The sequence below is a fragment of the Grampus griseus genome, assembly GCF_964374135.1.
Source record: "Grampus griseus genome assembly, chromosome: 3".
Lineage (NCBI taxonomy): Eukaryota > Metazoa > Chordata > Mammalia > Artiodactyla > Delphinidae > Grampus > Grampus griseus.
In genome coordinates this window covers 158,728,279-158,750,430 of record NC_139019.1, presented here as the reverse complement: position 1 = coordinate 158,750,430, position 22,152 = coordinate 158,728,279, and the positions used below count along the sequence as shown (strand labels likewise).

The window sequence follows — 22,152 nt, the reverse complement described above, 5'->3', positions numbered from 1 at the left end:
GCTGGCAGCCATGCACACATGAATCACACCTGAGGATGCCTTGGCATAGTGAATGTGGCCTCTCTGGGGACCCGCATCAAAAGGAAGAGAAACAGGACACAGAGACCCCTGAAAGTGCTCCTCACTTAAGGACAAACCTGAGAAACCTGCCTGAATCTTCAGAGGGTCTCCTCCTCTACAATCTCCCTGGGAGGGCTGCCCTCCCACCCCCACCTGCTGTTTGGCCTGGGAGCCCAGGCCCACCCACCAACCTGGAGCCTGTGGGAGGGGAGACCAGAGTACAAGGGAGGCAGAGGAGACGGCCTTGGAGCAAAGGCTGTAAAGGAGAGAAAGGGGAGGGTCCTGATTAAGTAGTGATTAACATGGGTTCCATTCAAATCCTGGCTCCACCCCAACCAGGTGTGTGGCCTTGGGCAAAGGACCCTCTCTGTGCCCAGTTTGCTCCTCACCTGTAAAACGGAGCAATACTTAACTACCCATGATCTCTTTGAGGATTAAAGGAGTTCATTCTAATTTGTGGAGCGCTCAGAACAATGCACTTGGTAAGCAACTGTTAATTTAGTGCTAAGAACATGGATTCTGGCAGCCAAAACACACCTGGCCCAATTGTGTCGAGACAGAGAGCCTTGCCAATCACAGCTAATGATCACCTCTCTACCCCCAAACAGGGTTTAAACATCCACCTAAGAGCACGTGGGAAGACAAAACTAGCTCTACAACAATCTAAAAGGTTAAGATGAATGTCTGACCCTGGTTCCCTTAGCCCAGAAGTGAGGCCAGAGTTGCTCCCTCAGTGACCTGGTGACACCCCCTTCTCCACAACTCATCCATCTGGTGTGAAGCTCGAGGATGGTTTCTGTCAACAAAGTCACCTAGCTCAGGGTTTTCAAACCCACTGATGAAATCAAGTTGGTAGGTCACAAGCAGCATTAAAAAAAATATAAAAATAGTGGAAAATAGAAACTCTTAGGATAGTTTCAGGTAAAGTTTGCCATTTACGTGTGGGTGTCTTGGGTGGCAGTGTAAAAGGCATCCTCACACTCTTAGTGCTACTGCCAGCGTTGATCCAGTTGTCAGCTCTGCATCCTGGAAGGTGCTGGAGGATGCCTAGCAAATGCTGCCTGGGCCAGCAGAGGGCATCCCACCCGAGGTGCCCATTTCAGGAGGGACTGCCTGCATTCTCTCTCGGACCAGGGCTTGAGGGCCCCACTGCCCACCTCTAGAGAAGATTAGCACTGGGGGAGTGAAGCCTTGGGCCCTCTCCACCTCCAAGCCTGGCCTTTCTTTCCCACCTAGGCCCCTCCTTAGCTCTCCTACTCCCTGATCCTATCTTCCCGTCATCTGCTTTCCTTCCTCCAACTGACCTCCCTCCTCTCACCTGTGCAGCCCCTTCCTTTAGGCCTCATTCTTTTCCTTGCTTCCTCCACCTTTCTCCTCCCTTTTCCACCCCCAACTCCTTTACCAGGACACACAAACACACAGAGTTTTTCAGACAATTCAGGCTTTACTTTTGAAAATAATTCTGTAGCTTCAACTTTCTTCCGTGAACTGAGGTCAGGCAAGAAAGAAAAACACACATGTTGCTCTCCAACCCTCCATCTGCGTCCTAATCTGTGCACACGGGAAGGGAATGCTTGGGGGAGAAGGGAAGGAGGCTGGGCTGAACGGTCTTGGCTGCCCTACCTCACACTGAGAGGGCCTCCAGAAGCCACGGGCCGGGCTAGCATGAACCGTCCCAGAGTGACAGGGAAAGGATTGGTTTTCAGAAAGGACCGGATAGGGGGCAGTCTGTTTCTTGGAGGAAGGATGAGGGAGGGGCGCCCCAGCACCCGAGGCTTTTCCCCCCACCCCAGCGGGTGAGCTGAGGAGAGGTTCTGCTTTTCCCCTTCACCGTTTCATCTTAGGATCACGAACTGCTAGGCTGCAGGGAAAGAAGAGCTGAGAGGTGGTCAGGGATAAACGAGAGGGGGAAGAAGAGAAATACAGGCAGGAGGGAGTGAACCCTGACAACCTAACAGCTCTGCCCAGACCCTGATGATGATGAAACCCCTTTGGTTAGTCTCATTTTGGCCACAAATACATCTCCTTCTCACATAATCCAGCCTCCCACCTTGCTCCAGTTGGGGGAAGGTGGAGAAGGTGGGGGACAGGTACAGGAGGAGGGCTCATACTCTGGCTAGAATAGCCAGGACAGGGAAAAGAGGCCTGATCAAGAGAACTAAAGTTGCCAACCTCTCCACAGATGTCCTGGGAGAAAACCTGGAACGTGGATTTTGTGGCCCCAACGAGCCCAAGTCTCTCCCTACCACACAGTGGTTTCCTGCTTAATAACTCCCCCAACATACCCCAGAAAGATTCCCCTGATTTGACCCCCTTGAGAACGGGAGAATAACCCTCACCTTATCATCTGTGCACTTGAATGCCACTCAAAAAAAGAAAGAAAAAAAAAAACAAGATAAATGGACCCAAGAGAGAAACACAGAGAGGATGATGCAGCCCAGGGACTACGGTCCCATCTTAGGCCATGATAGGCCAGGAGGGGCCCCAGGAGGGACAGGCAGGTGCTGCTAATTCCAGCTAGGATCATAGCCGTCCCAGGTCTGGGGTGGGGCCAGGTGGACACGGCGGCCCCGGAACAGGAAGCTGACGATGCCCTGGTAGCCGGCCCTGGGGACACCAGACTTGAGGTCATCCATGACTCCCAGGGCCTTGGCGAAGGCCTTGAAGCTGTCCCTGCTCGTGTACTGCACCCGCACCTCCCCCAGCTCACTCCGCTCACTGGTCCTCACTTTCTCCACCTGCAGCAGGGGAGCACCGTAGACACGTGCAAGGAAATCCCTGTCATAGGCCTCCTGTCGCAGGTAGGACAGGTCCAGCTGGGTGAAGGGCACGAAGTGCTGGTTCAGCTTGATAAACTTGAGGTGCTGGTCAAAGAACTGCCCATGGCTCACACCTTTGCGGCCAAAGGTCATCGTCCTGGAGATTTCAGGCCGCACACAGGCCCGGCCCTGCCGCTGCTCTGGCCGGCGCATCCAGTCGTCCCAGAAGGCCTTGGGCCACTTGGGCTCTAGCTCAGCCCAGAGCTCGGCCAACAGCAGCCAGCCCAGGCCAGGGAAGAAGTCTGTGCGGTAGAGCAGGTCAGGCTTGCTTGAGTCCACCATCTGTTCCTTGCCGTTGTCATTCCAGGCGGACACACACCAGAGGGAGGGGTCGGCCCTCAGCAGTGGGTACGTGGCCTGGAAGTACTCGAAGAAGTCTGGAGCCACCTCCAGGTCATCCTCCACCACCACGGCTGCTGGGAACTTGAACGTGTGAAAGACCTGGCCCAGCGCCCAGCGGTAGTGCCGGGCAATCTTGTAGTAGCCCTGGAACTTTCGGTGGTCGGGCGGCACTGCGATGTTGCTCAGGTCGGGCTGCCGGATGTGCGTGATGGCGCTGCCGTAGGAGGCGATGACCTGGGCTGTCTCCTCGTGCCCGCAGTCCTGGCTGACGATGACGGGGAAGTGCTCGGCCGAAGGCCGATAATGCAGCAGCTTGTCCAGGCAGCGCCGGACGGTGCTGCGGTCACAGGCGATGACCAGGATGGGGATCACAGCTGGCGGAGAGGTCACAGGCACGCGCGGCAAGACAGGCGGGGCCACGGTGGGCACCCTCCACCGCTGGCTCCACCTAGCATGATGCTCCCTGATCTGCTGCAACAGCCCCCGCTGCCGCTCCAACTCGACCTCAGCATCCTGGGCCAGGCGGATCACCTCCCGGGTGAGGCTGGCGGGGTCGTCATCGAGAGCACTGTCTGAGGGCAGCCTGCCAGGCGCCGGGCGCGTCCAAAAGAAGAGGAGCAACAGGGCGTTCCAGGCCACAAAGAGGATGGCGCCCCACAGCACGAGCCCTGCAGACTGCTTCTTCAGCATCCTGGCCCCCGCGGGGGAGGCGGGCAAGGGTGGGGCTCAAGGCTGCCCTTGGCTTGCCTGGCTCACACGCGCACAGTTCTAGGGATGTTTCCTCTGGGCTCCAGGATTAGGAAGCAGCCATGCACCTGAGGAGAGGAGAAAAACAACCATCATCACGAGGCATGGGGCTGCCCTGGAGTGGAAGAATGGGGCGCAGAAACAGATGGAAAAGTGCAGGACAAGGAAGGCCAGGACGTTAACTCCAAAGCTCTCTTAAAAGATAGCTGCCTGTTCCCTAATCTGGAGGGTCAATCTCTGCGGAAGAATAGGATTAGGAGAGCATGTTCCCGCACTCCAAAATGAGTTCATGAGTCCTCTGAAAAGCAATGTGGTTTTTTGGGGGGGGTGGTGGGGGGTGGGGGTGGTGGGGAGTGGGGGTGGTGTAGAGAGTGATGTTGGTGGAAGAGAGGAAGCAAAGGAATTCCACTTCCCCCTTCCCTACCTGACAGATTTTGTTTATCATCTTCTGTCCAGAGCTTAGGAGAGGTAGGGGTTAGACCACCTGCCTCCCATGCCTCAAATCAAACTACCCAAAGATTACTGATTTTAGGGCTTCCCTGGTGGCCCAGTGGTTGAGAGTCCGCCTGCCGATGCGGGGGACGCGGGTTCGTGCCCCGGTCCGGGAGGAGCCCACGTGCCGCAGAGTGGCTGGGCCCGTGAGCCATGGCTGCTGAGCCTGCGTGTCCGAAGCACAGAGCCTGTGCTCTGCGGCGGGAGAGGCCGCAGCAGTGAGAGGCCTGCGTACCGCAAAAAAAAAAAAAAAAAAAAAAAAGATTACTGATTTTAAAACTCTAATATCACACCTCAGGGCTAAAGCCAGCACCTTACCTAATAAAGAAGCACCAGAGGCATTCTCACGAAGGTCAGGAGCAAAGCCAAGCCACCCCAGATCTAACGACTATTTAACATTCTGTTGGAGGGATCAGCCAATGCAACTGGACTGCAGAACAAAATCATAGGCAGAGGAAGTGGAGAAGAAGCAAAAGTATCTCAATGTACTGATGCTATGAGAATATGCCTGGAAAAGTCTAAGAGAATCAATGATAAATCCAACCTAAACAATCAAAGAATTGAGCAAGGTAGTGGGATATAAAAATTAACATGCAAAAATCAATAGCCTTCATATCCACAAATAATAACTCATTAAAAAAACAACAAATGAGGAAACCCTATTTATAATAGCCATGAAAATGATAAACTATTTAGGAATTAACAAGAAATATTCAAAAATCTACACGAACCTATAATTCCCGAAAAGACACAAAATAAGACTTAAATATCCCTTGCTCTTGGTTAGGGCATCTCAGCATCATCAAAAACCTCAATAAAAATAGTTTTTTATAGAGCTAGACAAAAGTTCATAACAGAACATCTAGGAAAATGATGAAAACGAACGAGCAGTGAAGAGGGACTAGCCCTACCAGATATTAACATACTAAACATTACAAAGCCTCTATAATTAAAGGTATGTGGTGCTGGTATGTAAACAAACAGATCATCCAAAGGAATCGAATTTAAACACCGGAAATACACCCAACTACACGCAGAAATCTAATGTATGACAAAGGGGATATTTAGAATTACTGGCGCAAAAAATGGTCTTATTAATAGTGTTACAACAATTATATAGCTACTTGGGGGAAAAAAATAAGATCCGTACACAATAAATTCCAAGTGGAATAAATTCCAAGTGGACTAGACATCTAAGGAGAAAAATAAAACCATACAAGTGCTAAAAGAAAATGTATGTCAATTCCTCTGTAACCTTAGTGTAGGGAAAGGCTTTCTAAGTATGACTTAAAATACAGATGCAGTAATAAATAAGACACTTTTTGCATGGCTAAAAACACCATAAGCCAAGTCAAAAGACAAATAACAAACTGGGAGAGGATATTTGCAACTTACATCACAAATAATAAACCAATACCCTCACAGACAAAGGACTTTTTAAAAACTGAGGGGAAAAAAGGCCCAAACTCTTGTCTATATGACTAGGGCAACTCACACACAAAAATATTAAAATGGTCCTTAGACATACGAAAAGGTATTTAATTTCACTCATAAGAAATATTCTAATTAAAACTATACTAAGATAACATTTCTCCACCCATCAGACTGGCAAAAATTCAAACACTTGTCCTATTCTCGTGACAGAGTCAGCTGAAGAACAGAAGTTCTTGATTTTGATGATGTCCAATTATCAGGGTTTTTTTTCTTTTATGAATCATGCTTTTGGCGTTGTAGCTAAGAAATCTTTGCCAAAGTCACAAAGATTTTTCCCTATGTTTTCTTTTTTAGGTTTGATAGTTTTAGGTTGTACATTTAGGTTTACAATTTTGAGTTAATTCGTGTATATGGTGTGAGATATGGAACTAATGTCCTTTTATAGCAGTCTGGCAGCTAGTCAAAATGCTAAACAGAGAGTTACCATATGACCCAGCAAATCCACTCCTACATACAGACCCAAGAGAAATGAAAACATATGTCCATACAAAAACCTATATGGAGTGTTTATAGCAGCTTTATTCATAATTGCCAAAAGTGGAAACAACTCAAATGCCCATCAACATGGGAATATGGATAAACAAATTGTGGTTTGCCCATGGAATGGAATAATATTCAGCAATTAAAAAGGAACGTACTACTGATACACACGACACATGGACAAATCTCAAAATAATTATTCAAGATGTGAAAGAGTACATGCACATCAGTGGCTGCCTGGGGATGGGGCCAGTGAGAACATCAGGGGAGGTATTACAAAGGGACACTAGGAAACTTTGTGGGATCATAGTTTCATGGGTATATACATATGTACAAACTTATGAAAACTTACAATTTTAACTATGTAAAGTTTACTGTATATCATTTATACCTCAATAAAACTTTTTTAAAAAGATATTATTGGGTCAAATGACAAAATTAGAATATAGACCGTAGATCAAAGTATCAGTGTTGACTGACTGATAACCATAATGTGATTATATAAAAGAATATCCCAGTTCTTAGGTAATACACGCTGAAGTAATTAGGGGTAGAGGGCCATGGTAGATGCAACTTCTCAAATGGTTCAGAACAAAAATATCATGTATGTATATGAAGAGCAAATGGAGCAAAATGTTAACAGATGGATCTGAGTAATGGGAATATGGGTATTCTTATACCATTTTTATTCTTGCAACTTTTTTATAGTTTGAAGTTATTGTCAAATAAAATTTCTTAAAATCAAATATAGGGACATAGCCCACAGCTCTGACTAGATTCATCCAATATGGCCCCAGCTGGGCACATCAGTAAGAAGAACTGGGACACAATCCATTTTTCCTGAACTCCTCAATCACACCATGACATGCATCACACATCTGCTCTCTGCCAGGCTCTGGGAAGGGACTGGGACACACATCTAACAAGAAAAAGGCATGGTCCTGCCAACTCCCTCACTCTACCAGACCTCATTACTGAAAGGATCTACCATACCCTCCCATTCCAGGACAGCTGCCATTCCTGACCATGCAACTCTCTCCCTGGCATTCCTGCCTCTGGTCTCAACACTTCATATCCCAAAGCTTCAGGTCTGCACTCTCTTGTGCTGACTGCTCTGCCAGTTCCCCTCTGCCTCACAGACCAGTTCTCTAACCCTAGCTAAAATCTTGGGTCCCAGATCTCATCTCTGTGCTCCTGGACGCTCAAGCAGGCAGATCCAGTATCCAAGGATCAAAGGGCTGATCTTTAAGAGTCTCTAAAGGGAATGGATTCTGCCTCCCTCCTCAGAGACCCCTCCAGCCCCTGCAAGCATTACCACCCCCTGTCTTCCTCCTAGAAATCATCCACCCTCACAACTCCATCGCAGCAGTCTTCTCAGAAACCTCAAGTCCATTTCAGTTTTACTGTGTCATTAAATTTCCACTTTATTAGTGCTCATATACCAATTAGGGTTTCCTAGAAGAGAAACACACACAGATTTCCAGTTTCTTCCTCAATCCCCCCTCAGGATGTGGTCAATGTTGGAGTCCCTAACCCCCAACATCCTGCCTCCCAACTGACTGGGCAGGAATAGTCTTTAGATAAAGAGATGGGGGAAAGAAAAGAGAAACTGACTCCTTCAGCTGAAGTGTTGGCTTCAGGGCCAGAGAGCAGGCTTGTCTCTGACTTATCAATGAGCCACCTCAAACCAGCAGGCTCTCAGAGGGGTAGCAAAACCCCACGGGACCACATCCTCTCCACCCTGCACCCTGCTCCAGACATCAGAATTAGGTGGCCCACACCCACTACCCTGAGGCGTGGAAGACCTCCCAACACCTTCTAAGCCAGGCAGATCAAAGCAATCTTCTCAGCCCCTCTGCAGACTGTATTCCTAGCAAGTCTATAAACCTTGAGAAATGTTAGACAGCCCACAGGAGACAGCTGCCCCAGTCCAGCCGGGCCTCCACCTTAGCCCTCAGGCCCTTGTTCTCCACCCCACAACCCTTTTCTCTAAATTCTCAAACAGGACTTGCTTATCTTGCCGAAGGAGTACGTGATTGCTAGCCAGTCCCCTCTCTCGCCGGCTCTCTTTACTCCACTCTACTAGATTCCTTCCAGGACGCAAACACTCGAGCCTGCCTCAGGGCCTGTGCATGTGCCGGTATGCCTGGTCGGCTCTTCTCTCTCTTCTTCACCTAGTGTGTTCTGACTCACACCTCGCCAGGACACCTTCCCTGATGCTTTCGGACCCTGTGGCCCACCTCAGGCCCACCTCCCCTTCACAACCAACAGCACCAGCACAACGCTGTGCTCAACATCTGTCAAATCCCCTCTACCACCAGCTACCTGAGGAGGCAGACCCACTCCCCCAGTGCTGCCAAGCTGCTATGCTAGGATCCTCGACATTCAGATTTGCCTGCAACAAAAAAGTGGCTTCCATGTGGATGCCACACCCCCACAATCACTTAACTGCAATTCCCAAGTCCAAAAAGTGCTGAAAAGCCGAACTTTTCCACACTTGTTTGGCTTAACCTCATTTGGAGAAATCTGATCTAATGTGAGGCTACTTACAGTCTTTATTTATCCCATTCATATGTTTTGCTACAGAAAATAAACATGCTGGATTATCGTATGCTGCTCCAGACCTTCACTACACCATAAATGCACCAGATCATCTTTTTTAAATCCAAAAAATTCTAAATTCTGAAACATATCCAGCCCCAAGAATTTCAGAGTTATGAAAATGGAAGAGAAAGTTACCCATCCACTGCCATCATCCCATTTCAAGATCTCAAACGCTTTAAGCTGAACTCTCTTTCCTTATTATTAAATACTGAACTCCTGATGTGGCTCCTCAGCTGGTTCACCTATCACACACCTTGCTCCCCTCTAAGCAATCTTCCCAACAGTAACAGAGCATCCTTCTTAAAGTACACAACTGGTCCCAACACTAACTTGCCTTAAAAACCATACTGCCACTGCCCACAGACTAGAACTCAAAATTATTATTATGACACACAGGGCCTTCACAACAAACTGACTCCAACATTCCTTTTCAACCTCACCTCCAACCACTAACCCCATGAACCCCGTACTCTGGCCTCAACAGGCTACTTTCTCCCTCAATAAGTACCCTTTGTACACTGCTTTCTTTCCTCTGGCTGGTCCCGCATCCTGAAATATTATCCAAAGCCCCACCTACAAGCATTATACATCCTTAAGAACGCAGTTCCTTAACATCCAGGCAGAGCCAGGCTTCCCACAGCTATACTCCCACCGTACTCTATCCATACCTCCTGTCTTTCCTCTCCACACTGTAACAGAACCTGTGGCTGTACTTACCTGGCTCTCACCTTACTCCTTAGAAAAAAGGCTCTATGATCTGTATACCTATGACAGTGCTTGGCACATGTACGAAGTTCAAGTAGCTAGACAGAGGGCTGCTTGCATTATTCACTAAATCGGGGAGAAAGAAGACCAAACTAGCAGCCTAACAGTGAAAGATTACATTTTCCGAAGATGACTACCAAATATCCCATCCCACATGTTCTTCTTACAAAGTGACAATGAGGCTCCTCCCTCTAGAGCTGGGGGAGACGGGGTCTATGTTCCCTCTCTTTGATCTGTGACTACAGAGGAAGTGATGATTATGCGACTTACAAGGCTAGTTCATGAAAGGCAATACAGTTTCCACTTGGTGCTCCTGAGATGCCTGCTCTTGGAACCCAGCCACCAAAGTAAGAGGAAGCCCAGGCCATGTGGACAGGATACCTCTAGGTATTCCAGCTGACAACCACAGCTAAGGTCTGGCTAACAGTCAGCATCAGCCACTAGACATGGGAGGAAGCCTTCCAGATGATTCCGACCCCAGCCACATATGACTGCAAGTACATGAAAGGCCAGGAGCAAAACCACAGTGATCCAAAACCTTGGGTCACTTCTTTTTTTTTTTTTTTTGCGGTACGCAGACCTCTCACTGTTGTGGCCTCTCCCGTTGCGGAGCACAAGCTCCGGACGCGCAGGCTCAGCGGCCATGGCTCACGGGCCCAGCCGCTCCGCGGCATGTGGGATCTTCCCGGACCGGGGCACGAACCCTTGTCCCCTTCATCGGCAGGCGGACTCTCAACCACTACGCCACCAGGGAAGCCCTGGATCACTTCTGACTTACTCACAGGCCAGGGGTATCACGAGTCGCTGCCTACATTCAAGCGAAAAGGAACACAGACTCCCCACCACCGGGTGGGAGGAGGGCAATGTCCTATTGTAACAATATAGAGTGGGATATTTAAAGTTGTGGCCATTTTGGGAAAATACAATTTGCTACATCTTCCTTTTCTAAAATAGAACAACAGTCCTTAACCTTGACCTGAGTACCTGATGTTCTGTTATTAATGACATTTGCCTGCAAGGCACAAACTCACAGTAGTTTTTTTTTGCCAGAGTTTTCACAACTCCTTCAGGGAAGTCACATAGCTGGTCCACACCACCAAGTACAAAGACATCTGCACTGTGGTGGGAGATGAGGAGTGAGCCTTTTTAGTGAATAAGACCCTCAACAAAAACCCAGGCGGTTCTGGGCAGGTTCCACCAACTCCCGTGGGTCTCAGCTTCTTCTTTTTTTTCTTTTTTACTTTTTATGGAGTATAGCTGCTTTACAATGTTGTGTTAGCTTCTACTGCACAGCAAAATGAATCCACCATACCTAAACATACAGCCCCTCCCTTTTGGATATCCCTCCCATTTAGAACGCCAGAGTGCATTAGGTAGAGTTTCCTGTGCTGTACATATGTTCCCATCAGTTGTCTATTTTACACATAGTATCGATAATGTATATGTGTCAATCCCAATCTCCCAATTCCTCCCACCCCACCCCTCTCCCCCTTGGTGTTCATATGTTTGTTATCCATGTCTGTGTCTCTATTTCTGCTTGGCAAATAAAGTCATCTGTACCATTTTTCTAGATTCCACATATATGCGTTAATATACAATATTTGCTTTTCTCTTTCTGACTTACTTCACTCTGTATGACACTCTCTAGGTCCATCCACGTCTCTACAAATGACCCAATTTCGCTCCTTTTTATGGCTGTGTAACATTCCATTGTATATATGTGCCACATCTTCTTTATCCATTCCTCTGTTGATGGACATTTAGCTAGCTCAGTTTCTTCTTTTGAAAAACTGCCTATGAGCTGTGAGATCCCTTTTTAAAACTCTGATTCCTATGGTATTCTCTAGCCAGTTCTCTCTCTGTGACAAGAAAATGTTTCTTAAACAGCAAGAGAACACCAGATAGTCAACTTCTCACTGTAAGCAATAATGGAGAAGTCTTATTTAGCTTTTAGAAAGTATGCAAGTTGAAGGAACATTGACAAACCTTCCTTTCTGTCTGTGTTGCTTAGTACGTTCAAAAGCACTGCCTGAAAAAAACCAGAAAGCATAGAACATGCCACAGATAATGGAGACCTAACTGAATCACCTTCTTGTTCATTAGACCTCTGCTAGATTCCTGTACCTTGTACCAGGCTCCATAATTTCAAAAGGATGTTAGAACTGAAAGGGAGTCGGAGAAGATACACTAAATAATTGAAGGACTTAGAGAATAAGACCTAGAGGAAAGGGATGCAGGCTAAAGGGATATATGATGCTAGCGCAGCAAAAAGGATGAAGCCCTGGGAAACCAAGTAACCTTGGGCAAGTCACTTGCGCCTTAGTTCCCTCATTTGAACAGGGAGAGGGTTGATTTGGATCATCTCCAAGGCCCCTGGGCTCTGATGATGAAAAGGACAGTGACAATTTCCCCAGTGTCCCAAACAGGAAATGAGTTTAACCTGTCACATAGGCCACTGAGGTTAGACATACTACATTGCCTTCTAATCTGAGAAAAGGACAGGGAAGATCCGAGAGGCCTCAATGGTCTCGGGTAATGGGGTCAGGCAGGGGTGATTCACAGTTCGAGGCAGACGCAGGGGTGATGTAAGCATCTAAAAGAAAAGTCTACATGGTCTGAAAAGTATTATAAACGACAGAAGATAAAGCTGGACAATCTCAGCCAGTGATGTTCATAAAGGGAGGACTAATTAAACACATCACAGGGTCAAAGGTTAACCAAGGTGGAGCCTCACTCCAGGGTTCACTGTCCCGTGGGGACACAGACCAGCCGGCCACAGCCCCTGTGCTCCAGGGTTTATAAGATGGGGCCCTGCACGTCTCAGGGGCCCCCTACTCCACACACATTAGCAAACAAGTACGAGAAAGTTTTCTTGACAATTTACTTATTTCCACATCGAGTCAATTCTTCCTCCCGGCAGAGGAGAAAGAACCCCTAGTAACTTTTGGAATGGACGCGCGGGTGGGGTCTGGGGAAAGGCCCCTCGCATTCCGCTCCCCAAACCCTCTCCAGCGACCCCAGCTCCTCCAGGCCCCACACCCACGTCGGCCCAGAGGCTGAGTTTCACAACCAGCCCCCTCCCCGCGGAGCCCGCCCTCTCTCACCAGCTGGAGGCCCGGGATTCCGAAAGCGGAACGCAGAGCTCCACTTCCCGGCTCCAAAGGGGCCCGTGGCAGGGACCCGGGGCGGCCCGGGCCAAGTCCCTCTCTCGGGCACCGGGGCTGTCGGAGGACACGGAGGGCTCGGAAAGGGACAGCTTCCCAAGCCGGGACTCCAGCTCCGGAGCGCCCTCTCCGCTCCTGCGGGGCCTCCTTCAGTCAGAGCTCGGTCCCGTTCCGGGGACAAGCCCCAGAACTGACGGACGCTGGCGTCCCCCGGCCCCCACTCACCAGGTCCTCCCAACTTCCCGGCCCTGAACTTGGCCCGCCCCGGGGCTTGGGGAGCGAGCCCTGTGCCCCGGCGCGTTCCAGGCGCTAGCACGGAGGCCGCCGGCACCTTCCGCCAGGCAGTCTCTTCCTGCGGCGCTCGAGGGCCGGACCGCCAGGCGGGCAACGTGGCCCTTCCCCGGGGAGGGCGGGGCGGGGCAGGCCGAGGGGCGGGGCCGGCTGCCCCTACTCGCCCGGGACCCCTTCTCCCCGGCTCGCCTCCAACGCTCGACCTCTCAGAAGGACTCGCGGTCTGGACACCCCAAGTTTTCCGGGGTCCCCAACTTCTGGAGATGCTGTGGAGACAGCTGTTACCTTTGAGTCCTTTGCCGCTCTCAATCGCAACTCCACGGGTCTATACCCATCAACCCAACCACACTCAACCCATTCCAGTCAGACTTCTTGCGTCTCCCCAGCCCCAGAGCCCAGGGCCTCGTGGGGTTGAGGGGCAGAGCCCTGCCAGAGGTAGGCCAAGCAGCCTGCCTCAGTAGTGCGTTTACCAAACCCAAAGCCAAGGATCCTCCCCACAACCCCTGGCTTCCAGGAGGGAGGAGTCCAGGGCATTTGAGAGGCTAGAGGGTGCAGGGAAGTAAGAACACGAACCAGGATGCCAAAAAGGAAGCCAAGGAGGAAACACCTGCAGCCAAAATCGAGAAAGAGCAAGCTGGCTTTTTTTTCTTCCTGTTTTTTGTTTTGTTTGTTTTTTCCTTTCGGGGTGGGTAATGAGTGCTGTTAGTTTGGAGCAAAAGAGCAAAGAGAGACAGAACTTTCCCTAGGGTAGACCCACCAGACCTGAAGAGAAAAGGCCTCAATCAGGCTTTGTGGTAGCCCTGTGAAAGGGGGTGAGGGGGGACCCTGGAAAAGCCTAGATGTCCGTATCTGACCCTAACAAGTGAGGGTGGGGAGCTGAGAACTACCGGCTACTCGTGCAGATGACTTTCCTGAGAAGGACTGAGTCCAGGGCCAGCGCTACCATGTGATCAGGACACACTCTGGCACCAGCACGTGCCCCCACCCACTTCCCTCCCCTGTGTTCCAGAGCACAGAGCAGGCCAGAACTTTGTGGTATATGGTTACTGACTTCACTCACTAACTTGTTTCTAGGTGAAACTAGGAATTATGTGGGGTTTTAGAGAAACAAAGGCAGGACATGCCCTAAAGTTCCCTGCGTAGGGGTGAGGAGCTAAAACAAAATTGCACAGAGGCCATCACATGCCAGACCTGCATCCTGCCCCACCCCCAACCTCTCCTTTAACCCTCCTAGCAGCTCTGCAGAGTACACATTGTCATCCCATTCTACAGATGAAGAGTTTGAGACTCCAGCTAAGTGCCAACTTGCTGAAGGTCACAAGACCTAATGAGGGTCATGGCCAAGTTTTAGCCCCAGGCATTCCTGCTTCCAAAGATGGCACTCATTCCCTCTCCTCATGCAGCCTTGAGTGCAAGTGCTCTTTGTTATAGCTGTGTGTCCAGCATGACAGGCACACAGTGGGGCAGCAGGGAAATCCTGCAGTTGGAGCCCACCCCTGAAGGAGAAGAGTGAAAGAAGAGCTGACACCTCAGTGAGGCTGGACTCGTGTGTGTGTGAGTGTGTGTGTGTGTGTGTGTGTGTGTGCGCGCAAGGTCTCCAGTTTAGCTGATTGTGTGGACTGTGGCAGGAGATGGGAGCCAACCAGCTCCCATGTGCCAGCCAGCAGCCAATGCTTCTGTACCTCTGCCCCTTCTCTAAGCTTTTCCTCAGGTAGGAGACATGGAAGGCCTACATACTAACACTCCATGTCAAGGCAAGAGGGAAAACCAGAGTTTCTTAAAATGTAAAAAGTTGGGAAACACTGTAGGGCCAAGATATCAGGAGCTAAAATCACTGTCCCAGGACAAAGGCCAGAGTGGGATGCTGAAAGGTGGGGAAACCAACCAGCCCATGTGATGTCAGATTCCCACCTCTACCAATAATCCTTCTCCATCTAAGGCTGTTCAATGGGGAACAGGACAGGTAACTGTGTACCAAAACTCTCGCCCCATCATTATAGTCCTCTGTTTAAATTCCAAGGCTCACAGGAAGATCTAAGAGTAGAAATTGCATGACTGTCCCAAAACAAAGGGCCTGGTTAGAGAACAAGAATGAGCTGAATTCTTGGATGGAAGCAAGAGAAAACATTTGGTCTGAGAGGCAAGAAACAGGGTGATGAGTGCCAAACTGACCTGGGAAAAGAGGTCCTGGGCTCCTGATGGAGGTTTCAGGCAGAAGGGTTATAGGGGAAGGAGGGCAGAAACAAGGAGCCAGGTGCCTGAATTCTGGGGATGAAACTGGGAATGGATTATGTGAAAATGGAAGGAATAGGAAGATCTGGCCCCAGCCAACCCCCACTACTTCCAAAAGAGGAGAGGAGAGATAAGAAGGAAGTGAAAGTTGTTCCAGGAAACTACCCTCCCATAAACAATGCCTAAGATACCCTGAATTTTTGTATAATTTGGAAAGAATTCATGTTCTGAACTTAAGAATTCATGCTCTGAAACCATCAGTAGTGGTAAAAGCAAAGTTTTAAATCAATGATGGATCTATTTTTCCCTCTCCCTTCCTCTCAATATCCCTTCTCCCCATAAAGACCCAGAAACTCAGTTCATTAAGATAAAAGAAAAAAGATTAATACAATAATCACTGAGCAGTGTCTGGGAAATGGAACTTTTGGTTAGCCACCTACAGTTCCTTTTGGGAAAAAAAAGGGTATAAATAAATTCAGTTACAACACACACACAATATGTGGTTTCAGTCTATCATTGTGGATAAGTAGCTGGACACCCAATGAGTGCTGTGCCCTGACATCCTGGTACCCCTGTGAGAAGGCTGTGACTGTCTTGAGAGGACTGTCTTGTGGAAGGGTCAGGCTGAGGGCAGGGCTACTGCTTTTGGTGGAAACAACAGGAGAGAGGAATTCTGGCTCACTCCAGGGAAGAAACATCTTAGCAGAGAGGCCGTCTGACAGGGCACTTGAGTTCCCCTCCCTGGAGGTTTGCAGCAGAATCCGAATGGCCCTTCTCAGGTCAGATGCTGTAGGAGCAGCACAGCACTGGGCAGGCAATCACAGCATCTGCCGCTCCACAATTGGGCAAGCCCTTCCTAATCAGGGCTTCTGTAGCTTCCCCTCAAGTATCAAACTGGGAGAATAATCCCTGCTCTGTTCTCCCCACAACAATGTCGTGACGAAAAACTTACACAACACAACAGCCTGGACACTTCACATAATGTAAGCACTGTACAAATACAGCACGACTCTGTGGTACTTCAAGTGCTTCGAAGCACTCACCGTCCTCCCAGGCACGATGAGGGTTGCAGAGGCATCCTGGGACCACACATCCCTGAGGGATCACTGTGATCCCGGTATCTAAGCAAAGACTAGCACCAGGAATTTGCTGGACAAAGCTAGGGGAGATGACAGGCCCACCCTGAAATCCAGACCTTCTAAAGTAGAAGCCTGGCCTCAAAGGGGCTACCTGAGGCATCAGACTAGAGAAGAAACATCTAGGGCCAGGAACTCCACCCAGGTCTGCCTGCCCAGCCCTCAGGCCCCTGGGGGACTCAGGGACTCCTATGGCAAGGAAGGAAGGGAAAAAAGAAATTAAGTCATAAATATGTGATTTTCAGCTTGCAAATGACCTCTGTTATTGTTGCCAGCACCCAGGGTATGTGAGGCCCAGGTGTTACACAGCTAGTGAGAGGCAAAGAAATGCTAGAAGCCAAGCTTCCTACCCCTTGCCCAGGCCACCAGACCCCACTGTCTATCAAAATTCCCAACACCTCTCCCTTCTACTGTTACTGTCACTGAGAAAAGCAGGCATCTTGGCAGAGGTAAACTGGAGTTCAAAGGAGGAGTGAGCAGAAAGTAAGGTAACCATGAACAGCCTATAGAGGGCTAAAAAATGACAGTCTGAAAAACACTGGCATCTTAAAGAGCAGGAGAGAAGACCACGATATGGCACAGGAAGGAAAGGCCCAGGGTTCCATCTCCTAAACAGACACTCGGTCCTTGAAACTTCCACTTTTCTCCACCCCTCTTTAATCTGCTACCCCAAAGAGGCACACTTGCCAAGCTGACCGGAGAGCTCTGAGAGCCAACAAGGTATCTGGCAGAATCCCTCAATTTCAGTTCTCCTTGAACCCGTGCACCTTTGCCACCACTTCATGATCCCAGGTATTGTTTAACAGCAACAGGATGAGACAAATTCAGGGCAGGCTTTTAATTAAGGACAAATAAGGCTTTTGCCAGAACCCTATTTCAATAAAAGAACAAAACTAATTTAGAGTTTTTCTCTATGTAACTATACAAGCATATGAAGCAATGGCAATGTTACTGTTTTACATGTACATGGCCCTGGATACTTCTCAAAATCTATCATTTCATTTGTTCCTTGTGAACAACCTGTGAGGGACTTGGAAAGTTAGTTATCCCCATTTTGCAAGTGAAGAGAACATGGCAGAGCTTAACCAACATACCTAGGGGTGTACACTAAGAAAGGCAGAGCTAGAACACAAATCCTGATTCCCAAACCTGTGTTCTGTTCCTCTGCTCTTACCATGAGGTTTCATGGCCTACACTCCCTTATAGGGGAAGGAGGAGAGGCAACTTAGGAGGTTACCTAGACCATCTGCTACCTGCCCCCCAAGGCAGTTCTATTCAGTTAGCTGCCCAAAACACAGCAGCCTGCCTCAGCCTGGGTAATCCATTCCAGTGTTGTGCTTAGCCCAAACTGGCTTGGAATCCTACTACCTCAGCATTGAAAAAGCCCTTACAAGTAATCTAACACAACCTCCCTTCAGAGGCCTAAATAATTTTCATGTTCTCCTTGGACTAACCTCACAATTGCCATTGCTCACAACCCCTTACAAGGTAATCCTACCTGGGTAAGGAGCAGCTGGGAACAAGCCTGCACCCAGAGAGTGAAGGAGAGGTGAAGTTTCCTGTGTACCCCTCAGGGTAAGGGTTCCCATCACGGCAACTCCTCAATGACAGTGTCCCCAGACTTACCCCACTCAACATTTTCTGCACAGGAGCAGCAAGACACCAAGTGGGAAATGAGACACAAACCTTACCTTTCTTCTCTTCTCTCAGCTGCTCCCCTGGAGATCATCAAACCCCCATCCAGCACTCCATTTCCAAACTGAGAATCCCAAATCAGATACACCAAACAAAGTGCGGCTTCTCTCCTCTTGTCCAGGTCCAAAGTCCATGGCTGAGTGGACTCTGAGGGGGAGGAGTCTGGGGGGGAAGGGTTATGTCCAGGCCCCTCCCCCCCAACTGCAGGCTTCAGTGTCCCTCCCAGAGGTCTATTACATCCCTTCATTCAGCTGGTTTATTAAGCCCAGAGTCTGGTGATAGGCAGATCCCTGGTACTATCCCATCTCTTGTTCAGGGAGGGGAAGTCATCCACTGTGAGGGCTGGCGAGTCCGTCTTCTGCTGAGGCTCATGAGAGGAAACAGGCCTGACAACTGACATGGTCCAGGAGGCTGATTTCTGTGTTAACCTGCAGAATATTTAAACATCATGACACTCTCTAATCTATTATATACCCAGAGGGATGTCTAAGACTCCCTACCTAAATTAGACTCCTTGACTCTATCATCAAAAACCCTTCCTTAAACACTCCACAAGGTTATACAAAGTTCCTACCTCACTCACATATTGCACCCCAAAACAGTCATCTCATCAATATGTATACACGTATAAGGCTCAAGATACAGGAAAGACAGCACCTAACCGCACTATAGGAAAAGTAACCAAAAGCACTAGTGTGTGGAGACTGTCTTCTAAGAAATACAGAAAAGAACATTCTCCCCCTGTTCTCGCCTTGTGAGTGCCACACACTAATCGCCCTACATCTCCCAAGCTTCTTAGGGTGTGCAGTGTTTTAATCGGCCAGCTCTCCCAGTCTGAACTAAATCCATTCCACACCTAGATGCTGGCACCTTCTACAAGCATTCTTTGCTCCCTTCCCTTCACCCGCACCTCCCCCTCTGCTTCCAAAACTGTGCCATGGATGTAATTCCCAATCTCCGTCAAACTCCTTCCCGGGGCCAACTCCCGAGAGCACTCTCCTGAAACGTTAGAAGCCTGAGTCCTACCAGCAATAGCCCCAGTGATGTTCCAATTTTTCAATCCGGTGGCCCACCCTGGCCGCCCCCTCCCTTCTAAGTGTATTCCTAAACACAAACACACACACACACACACACACACACACACACACACACACACACACACACACACACACACACACACACACACACACACACACACACACACACACACAAAATCGCGCGCGCGCGCTCTCCCCCTTCCTTCTTGTAGGGGCGTGGCGCCCACAAGAACGCCCCCCAACCCAGGAAAGAATTTAGCTCCTCCCACCCTTCTCAGAACCCCGCGTTCGGTGTTCACGGGGAAAGGGGTGACAACGCGACCCTCTCTAGGTTCTGACCCCTTCCCCTCCGCTGCCCAGACGACCCTCGCCCTATCTGCGCTGGGTCGTTACCTGGGCCCTCCCCCCTCCCCCAACCTCAGCAGGGAGCCGCGGCCCGCCCCAGGTCGGACTCCAGGGCCCAGGCCGGGTCCCCGTTGCCCGCCCAGGCCCCACCCCCCTCGACCCCCGGCGGCCCGGCCCTCCCCTCGCACTCCTTTCCCCCTCCCACCATCTACCGCAGCCACTTCCGCCCGTCCTCCGGAAGTGAGTCCGTGGCAACTGCCACCACCCGTCACCCGCTTTATCTCCCCCCAGCCCATCACCCCCGCCACCAAGGGAGCAGGACTTGAGGTTGCTCTGCAGTCACTATTAACAGGACTGGGGACGAGGCGTGGGCAGGACAGGGTGTGAGTGAGAACGGAGCTGGGGACGACAGTACCGGCCGTGCAAGAAAGGGCGGGACAGAGTTTGTGGCGGAAAGCGGGAGCTCGCGTCAAGTCGAGCCGCACGGGAAGAAGAGCGCATGCGTCACGATGCCTCGGTCGGGTGCTTGGACTGCCTGGCCCGGAGGGAGTGGGCGGGAAGGGGGCGGAGCGAGGAGCCCGGAAGTGGGGGCGGAGCCGGCCTGGCGCCGGTTCACCTAGTCCACTTTGGTCTTAGGGTCGCCTAGCAACCGCCCGCGTGCTCAGGGTTCTGGAGAAAGCACCGAGGGCTACCCTCTCTGGATGCGAGTCCTGGTGAGAAGCAATTCTGGAAGCACCAAGGGTTGTGTTCACCCGTCCCTGTGCTGAGAGCTCTATAGCCGTACTGAAGGAAAGCTGTTTTGTTCATTGCTTACTGTTTCTCGCTGCATCTCTCACGGAGGCAGGACCTTCCTTGGGTCTGAAAAGAGAAAGAAAAGAGTGAGACTACTCATAAATTAAGCCCTCCCCCCGCGCCCCCACGACAGCTCTCTGTTGTACACGCCTCGTGTGAAACACTTTTCAATTATTAGTACCCACAGGTCGGAACCACGGTTACCATTCCCTGAGCAGCAGAGAGCTCTGCCCGAGATTACGTGGCTAGACAGTGATAGAGGCTGGACGCGAACTTCCCAGTCTGTGACACTAACCTACGTTGCCACTATCGTGTGCCACCTGTGACCATTCTCCTCTTAAACCTTTCTACACCTTCAAACATTGGACTTCCAAGTTCCAAAATTTCCCTGGTTGCTTTTTTCTAAATGTATTGGTCTGACTTGCTTTTGACTTCAAACTGAATCCAAGAGAAGCTACTACTAATTTTTGTTCATATGTCATCCATTTAATGACGTGTTCTAGAATTTTGCCAGGACTGTGGACGGATTCGCAGCCTTTGCTTTTTCCCCCTCTTATTGAAAACTGGAACTTAGGCTCCAGTCTTCTGGCATATCTTCTTTGATACTGTGATTTATAAGAAGAAATATATGTATTTGGTCTTTGTCTAGTTTCTGATACCGAGCTCCTAAAATCCTTGGAATTTTCATAAGTGATAAGAGCACTAGGAGGATCTTTTGTTCCAATATTTGATTTTTGACCCTAGTTCCTGACACAGGGCCACTGAAACCCTTGGCATTTCCTGGGTGATAGGAGTGTCATTTTTTCTAATGAGGCAACTTTGGGTGGGCTCCTGGATAGCTTCCGGATGGGGGCTGATCATTGGAAAGACCAAGCTGTGATTAGAAGGTTGGAATTTTTAAGCACCCCCTCCCCAGGCACTCCCCCACCCCCGCCATTTTCTTGAGATGAGAGAAGGGTTGAAAATGGAGCTAATGATAGATTAGGCTTAGGTGATGAAGCATCCATTAAAATCCCAATAGTATGGGGTTCAGAGAGCTTCTAGGTCGGTGAACACATCCAGAGACCGGGAGGGTGCCACACCCCCAACTCCAGAAGGACAGACGCTCCTGTGCTCGGGACCCTCCCAGGCCTTGACCGCTGTATCTCATCTGGCATTCATCTGTATCCTTTAATAAACTAATACACATAAGTGTTTCCCTGAGTTCTGCGAGCTGCTCTAGCAAATAATCGAATCCAAGGGGTAGGAGGTCACGGGAACCTCCAGGTAGAACAAAAGTTGTGACTTGCAGTTGGTATCTGAAGCAGAGTCAGTTTGGTGGTACTGAGCCCCTAACCTGTGGGATCTGATGTTATTCCAGATTGTGTCAGAATTGAGTTAAATTGTAGGACAAGCAGCCGGTGTCACAGAGAACTGCTTGGTGGGAGAAAACCTCCACACATTTGGTGTCAGAAGTTAAGTGCTCTGTATGAGTAGTAAAGAAGACACATAGGATAAAAGACTGGGTTTTTCTAGTACATACGTTGATCTGACTTGCTCTTAAGGCTGAATCCAAGAGGAACTACTACTAATTTTAAGAGTTCATCCATTTAATGACATGTTCTAGAATCTTGCCAGGACTATGGACGGATTTACAGCATCTGTCTTTCCCCCTTTT

General features: G+C 49.6%; 1 protein-coding gene across 3 annotated transcripts; it reads right to left on the bottom strand.

The window, feature by feature from the left end:
* Window positions 1–1,390: 1,390 nt before the first annotated feature.
* MGAT1 (alpha-1,3-mannosyl-glycoprotein 2-beta-N-acetylglucosaminyltransferase) lies at window positions 1,391–20,172 on the bottom strand. 3 transcript variants are annotated; one of them, XM_082651637.1, is made up of 3 exons: window positions 20,119–20,172; window positions 18,318–18,749; window positions 1,391–4,036 (listed from the first exon to the last, which is right to left on the bottom strand). In XM_082651637.1, exon 3 carries the CDS (start codon window positions 3,909–3,911, stop codon window positions 2,568–2,570), a length of 1,344 nt encoding a protein of 447 aa, XP_082507763.1. In that variant the 5' UTR covers window positions 3,912–4,036; window positions 18,318–18,749; window positions 20,119–20,172; the 3' UTR covers window positions 1,391–2,567. The 3 variants fall into 3 exon arrangements, with proteins under 3 accessions (XP_082507763.1, XP_082507765.1, XP_082507764.1); XM_082651639.1 differs by lacking the exons at window positions 18,318–18,749; window positions 20,119–20,172 and adding an exon at window positions 13,193–13,305; XM_082651638.1 differs by lacking the exons at window positions 18,318–18,749; window positions 20,119–20,172 and adding an exon at window positions 12,908–13,031.
* Between the last annotated feature and the right edge of the window lie 1,980 nt (window positions 20,173–22,152).